General features: G+C 39.4%; 1 protein-coding gene across 1 annotated transcript in view; it reads left to right on the top strand.

The window, feature by feature from the left end:
* LOC141434423 (uncharacterized) overlaps window positions 1–6,799 on the top strand; it is a 16,309-nt gene that overhangs the window by 377 nt on the left and 9,133 nt on the right. The window contains 4 exon segments of the mRNA XM_074096839.1: window positions 144–304; window positions 750–880; window positions 1,295–1,498; window positions 6,613–6,735. Coding sequence (XP_073952940.1) covers window positions 144–304; window positions 750–880; window positions 1,295–1,498; window positions 6,613–6,735 — 619 coding nt within the window.

Genomic DNA, 6,799 nt, shown 5'->3' with positions numbered 1-6,799 from the left:
CAATATGACAATTTTGCCAGTGTCATAAATGATACCGATTAAAGTTTCGTAAACAATGCGTGGGCAGCATTCGCTGGGCAGAGTGTACAGTAGGTCTGTTTGAGCAGCAGCAGTGTTTGATGGTTCCCCCTGGCACTTGGCAGGTGGAAGGCGCGTGCGGGCCCGGCCACCAACATCCCGCTGGGCAGCTCGTCGGCGCTGCAGATCGCGGCCCAGCTGCGCGACAAGCAGCGCGCGTTCTCGCTGTTCGCTGAGTTCCTGCGCGCCGTCGGCCTCTGGCAACGGCTGGGCGTCGTCTGCCTTGGTAACGGCGTTTATTCATATATTTTTTTCACTTCTCATGCTCGTAAAGTTTTCCAGTTTCCAGCTCTTTCTTTCACATTTCACGAATGACTTCCATCTCTTTCTTAACCTAACTAAAGAAAGAGATGGAATATGTTCCTGACGTAATAAAGCTCAAATTTCTTGTTTTAAACGGATGTTCGGCGTTCAACCTCAAGTGTTGTATATAAGCTCCTTGGTCACGACGTGCATCTAGATGGCCATGCCGAAACGTGGAAAAAAAGTGTCATTGACGTAAGTCAATTGTCTTCGACTCCGTGGTTAATCGAATTATTTTTATAGTAAAATACTTTTCACCCTAGAGATGAAAACGTAATTTTTCCACCGGGCTATCTACCAATGAATATTAAACTTTCCGAACAGGAGAGATGAAAAATGATTTGAATTTGAACAATATTGTGTTGTAGAGGAAGGAGGCGATTGCATCAGCACCGTGGCTGCTCTGGGCTCTCTCGCGGAGAAACTCGCCGTCGCCCTCGCGCTGCGCAGGAAGCAGCAGGGCGGGGACGCGCAGCTCATCGATGAAGCCATCTACCAGGTAAACAAATCAACACAACAGGCTAGTTGGCCGAAAAATCACTCTGTCAGATTGACAGATCTATTGTCAAGAAGACATTAATATCTAAGGCGTATTATAAAGTTAATGATTATATCATGGACAGGGATATTTGAAAATAATTCCGATCCGCATTGGCGATCCCTTCAAATAGCGCACCTACTGTGTTAAAATAAAGTTGTGTGAAATACTTGTGATGTATAGATATCATAATAATATTGTAAATCTGTTTGAAAAAAAATATACCTCGTTGAGTTTCTTGCCGGATTCTTCTCAACAGAGGTTTTTCCGAACCGGTGGTAGATTTTTTTTGACATTCATAAGTGCTTGTTATAGCCTAAATTAAATAAAGATATTTTGACTTCGACTTTGACTTTGAACACATATTTGTCCAAGGTGGTGTGCGGCGACTCGTCCTGCTCCGAGGAGCCAGAAGTCGAGGCCGGTCTGTCGTCCGGCGCGCTGTCCCGTCCGACGTGTGCTTCCGACGCGTGTCACGCATCACGCGCGTGCTGTGCGCGCTGGCCGAGCACGCGCCCGCGGGCGACGCGCGCGCACACGCAGCCCACGCCACACACGTCGCTACGCTGCTCGCGGTCAGTACGCTGCCCTACAACAGATTTATTTATTTATTTATTTAAGGAGAACCAACAGCTAAAACACAATATATGTAGAAGGAATAGCAACACAGAGCCAATTACAGATCCCACAGATAGCCATAGTATACATGTTTAAGCTTAACTTAAACGAGGTGACGCGCACCATATCAGACGTCACACCATGCCAAACAAAACACCACAGAACTTCAAATGGAATTACTACACTCCTCAACACATACACAGATAGATGCATCGTCGATTTACTGCCATTCAGTACAAATGGAACCACATTGATTGACAAGATTTCAATTTTTGAACACCTGTAAATTACTACAGGAATCGAAAAGGTTTTGCCTCCTGATCATGGGAAAATATTTATTATCATTTATTTCTCCATATTTAAAAAAATACAAAAAAAATATAGCTGAATTTGGCAACACTACCGCAGAATAGATATGATTCCTTTGCCTTTTTCACCAGAAAAAGAGCTCTCATAATTTTGACAACTTCTACGTCAGATTTCCGTGATCTTTTTTTTAATAGAGACTAGACAAAAGTAATGGGTCTACTGTGTGGTAGTTTTGGAGTTATGTCCTTTTAGAATAAGCACATCTTAAAAAAATTGTAATAATTAATTAATAATCGTAGCGAAATATTAAAAACTAGCTTTTACCCGCGGCTTCGCACGCGTAAACTATTCGGTGTGGTAGCTGCAATTGAAATTTTCGGATTTTACAAAATTCCCCTGGAAATTTCCAATATTATATCGTGGTCTTCATTGAGGTTGTGTTGTGAATAACTGTACAAAATTCAAGACTCTAAACCCAGTGCTGAAGTTTCAAAATTTTTCCCTATCCAAATTCAAATGCAAAATTCAAATTCAAATAATTTACTCAGTAAATAGGCCGCAATGGGCACTTTTACACGTCATTTTTTATACTACCAGCGCTTTCGGAAAGACCATCATTGCCAAGAAGAATGCGCCGCAAGAAACTTGGCAGAAAGTCATTTTTCACAATAAAATATACAAATAAAATACTTAAAACAACAGTATACCTGAGCACTACCTATCATCTTGCGTATGAATGTTATAGTTAGCTTATTTATGTGTTGTTATGGTATCTATCTACCTATCTATCTGTTTAGATTGTTGTGTATGTGTATTGTATGTGTTAGTTTATGTATTCTTGATACAGCTCTAATCTACTGTAAATTGCACCACCTGCTAAAATGTATTCCTTATTTCTGTCCATTGTAAAGGTTGCCTGGAAGAGATCGCTCTGAAGCGATAAGGCCGCCTATTGCTTACCTTAGACAATCTCTATGTATATACTTGTGTTTTCTGTACTGTTTACTGTATTGGTGTGCAATAAAGAGTTATTGTATATATTTAATACAATTAAAGAAAAAATAAGAAGAAAAAAAAAAAATAATACAGGGATGTATGGGGTCCCTTAGTTACAAAACTATACCGTGGGAATATCGGGATAAAAAGTAGCGTACTTATGTGTTATTCCAGACATACGGCTACCTACATCCAAATTTCATGCCTCTAAGCCTAGCGGTTGTTATTTCGACATTTTATTCCTAGGTATCCCGTGGTAATATCGGGTCAAAAAGTCGTCTTTGTGTTTTTCTAGACATCCAGCTTCCTACATACCAAATTTCATGACTCTAAGCTCAGCGGTTAATATTTCAAGATTTTATCCCTATCCCGTGGGAATATCGGGGTAAAAAATAGCCTATGTGTTATTCCAGAGGTCCAGCTACCTACATACCAAATTCATGGCTCTAAAACCCAGTGGTTGTTATTTCGAGATTTTATCCCTAGGTATCCCGTGGGAATATCGAGTCAAAAAGTCCCTTACGTGTTATTCCAGACGTCCAGTTAACTACATACTAAATTTCATGACTCTAAGCCCAGCGGTTATTATTTCAAGATTATATCCCTATCCCGGGGTAATATCGGGATAAAAAGTAGCCTATGTGTTATTCCAGAGGTCCAGCTACCTACATACTAAATTTCATGGCTCTAAGCTCTGCGGTTGTTATTTCAAGATTTTATCTCTAGGTATCCCGTGGGAATATCGGGTCAAAAAGTCACCTATCTGTTATTCCAAACGTCCAACTACCTACATATCAAATTTCACGACTCTAAGCCCAGAGTTGTTATTTCGAGATTTTATCCCTATCCCGTGGAATACCGGATAAAAAGTATCCTATGTTTTAATCCAGGTTATAAACTAACTTTTCGCCGAATTTCATCCAAATCCGTCCAGCCGTTTCAGCGTGAAAAAGTAACAAACATACTCACTCACTCACTCACTCACTCACTCACTCACTCACTCACTCACATACTCACTCACTCACAAACTTCACATTTATGTAAACATATTCTAGTTTTTTGTTTTTTTTTTAATTCCGTCATTTGCAGTGCGAAAAGAACATTGTGAAACGTTTCACAGTGAAATGTCAAAGTTGCGATCACAAATATATAATGAGTTATATACACTGATGTATTAAACTGTAGATCCACAGTCGCGCGTCCGAATATGTCCAAGCCAAATGAGCGCCACTTTGGTAAATGTGGCCTTCTTTTTTCTCAGTACGTTGTTGTCAGTGCAAGCGTAACGATGCCACGTGCGTCTTTAAAAAGTGCAAAAATCACTCGCGAAAACGGAACAAATCTGATGGAATATCATACTTTCAGAGAGTATTTGTTGTTTTTTCTATTAAATTCTAATAATCCGAGAGAAATATTGATTTAAATTAATTTTAAAGCAATTTCTAAATTGCTATTTAAAAGATAAACGTTGCCAGAATTCCACAACATTGACAAATGCCTTGTCTTTGTCACACGCACAGGAAAGCATATCAGTAAAACGAAACAGATAAACAACAGAACATGGAACAAAAGTGTAGTGGAGTTGCCGTCACTCTATTTTATTTACGAGTCGCCTAGCAACGGGTAGCTATGTCGTTTTGAATATTTACCTTGAAGTTTGCGATTTTAATTATGTTTTATAAAAGCTTCGATAGTATAATGTACTGACTGTCTGACTGTGTGGTTTATTCGTTTTTGTACAAAATTTATAAAGCAATTTATGAACCACAAACCTCAATGAAGCCAACTTTGATAAAGCGCTCGCCAAATCTACACCGTATTAATCACTATGTTTACCTATTGTTTTTTACACTAAAAAAAAATCATAAGTATTTAACACTGTTTACAAGGTTTATAATACAGTTTACAATTTATTCACACTAGTCGAGCTTCTTATTATTTAATTACACAACATACGAAGTCCGAAAGAATTTCCCGCGAATGAACTGTGCTGACAGACAGCCTGCAATTTTTTTTTGAGCTGCGCGCGGCGTGCGCTGGCAATGGTTTTAGAAGCAAACAGCCAGAACCAAGGAGGATGAGAATTCAAATTGTTTTTTATTCGAAATACTTGCACAAGTGCTTACATTTCGGCTATATTTTTAGAAGCTTTTCTGTAGCTTGCCCTGTTTGCTTATTTATTTATTTATTGTTTGTTTGGGTCAAATCTTGGAAGCTAAATTTGACCCACTTCCAGTGGTTCGATCGACTTGAAATTTGGCATACTTATGTAAATTTGGTGACAATACAATAATCTGGTAGTAACAACTTGGTGGTTCTGTCAGAATCGTCTCTGCAGGAGGGAACTCCTCAATAGTTAATAGTACCGACTTGAAATTTGGTACAGATATGTAGTTTAGACGACAATTCAAGTATAGTCAACAAAAAGTACATTCGGCAAAAAAGCTTGTATTAAAAATTAATTTTTTAACAAAAACTTATTACAAGCATTATATTTATTTGCAGTGTAATGTAACTATGTTTGCTCGGGGTGGAATCTTTCAACTCAAATTTGAAGTGGATATCTTCAACCGATTGAGCTGAAATTTTACACGCATGTATACTTAAATCCGATGACAATGCAATATTATTATAACATGGAGTTGATCTGATGATAAAGCTAGCGGGTGACCATAGGAACTCTGTGATAAACGACACGACCACATCGAGTTTGGACTCGTTTGTCTTCTTGACGAGTACTTCGGTAACCAGGGCATAAAGTAGGTCTCTAGGTGCAGCGTTTTGGGCTGTGCGTTGATATATCAACAGTCAGTTAGTCAGTTTATTATTTTAATTTATATATATAGACAGGCCGGATTAGCCCATAAGCAAATTAAGCGATTGCTTAGGGCATCACGTCTTGGGGGCACCATAAACAGCACCAAAATTTTTTTTGTTAGCACATTAAAGGTAAGGCTGTTTGAAAATCCGCTCGCTCGTGCCTCCCATAATCTCTATCGTATTCATAAATATATATTTCGTTGTAATAAATACTTATTAAAATATCGATAAGGGGGGGGGGGGGCATAGGCGTGCATTGCTTAAGGCATCAAATGGTCTTAATCCGGCTGTATATAGATTATCTCCAAAACGGTAAACATTTGGACTAAAGAAAATTAGCTTAAAAAGTTACCTTTTAATTTTTTTTTATTTAATTGACAAAAACTTTTATTACGAAAGTCCTCTCCGAAAGCCCGAATGCATTCTTTGTTCTACAACCTAAATTCGTCCGTCTTAAGAAACGTCAAAACTCATCCAAGCAATCTTGCAAACGTCGCCTTCAATGTAGCAAGTGAAATTAATCCCTCTGCCTTTTCTGATAAGGCTTACATTCATATTCGAGCATGCGTATGTGAAATTGTGGAGTTAGCTGTCAAGTGTCAAGCGTTGTGGAGTTTTGCCGCTAGCAAAATTCAACTGTAATAGAGTAAAGACTAGGTTCAAATTTCGTCACGTTTTCTTTCTATTTGTTTGTGTGGGGATCAGTGTTTCTACGCACACGTAAATATTTTTATTAATTGTGGAATATGGCCGCTAGCGAAATTCAACTGTAACTTAGTAAAGACTAGGTTCAAATTTCGTCACGTATTCTTTTAATTAATTTGTGTGGGTGATGATTTTATTTGTTACACAAACAAATAAATAGTTCGGACATTCTTTGAAGGGATTTTGTTTGGCAATGTGTATCTACAGTTTAATACATCAGTGGTATATATATGTGTTTCTTGCAGAGGCGTGGTGAGCGAGATGCAGTCAGTGCGCGAGCGCTGGGGCGCGTGGGGCGCGCCGCCGCCGCGAGCGCGCGCGCGCTGCTGCCCGCTCTGCTCACGTTCCACCGCCGCGCCGTCGCGTTAGTATCATGGTCCGCTGACAGAGCGTGCGAAGCGAGATGCAGTCAGTGCGCGGCGCGTGGGGCGC

The sequence above is a fragment of the Choristoneura fumiferana genome, chromosome 13 (genome assembly GCF_025370935.1).
Source record: "Choristoneura fumiferana chromosome 13, NRCan_CFum_1, whole genome shotgun sequence".
In the NCBI taxonomy this organism is placed as follows: domain Eukaryota; kingdom Metazoa; phylum Arthropoda; class Insecta; order Lepidoptera; family Tortricidae; genus Choristoneura; species Choristoneura fumiferana.
This window is presented reverse-complemented; position numbering and strand designations above follow the sequence as displayed.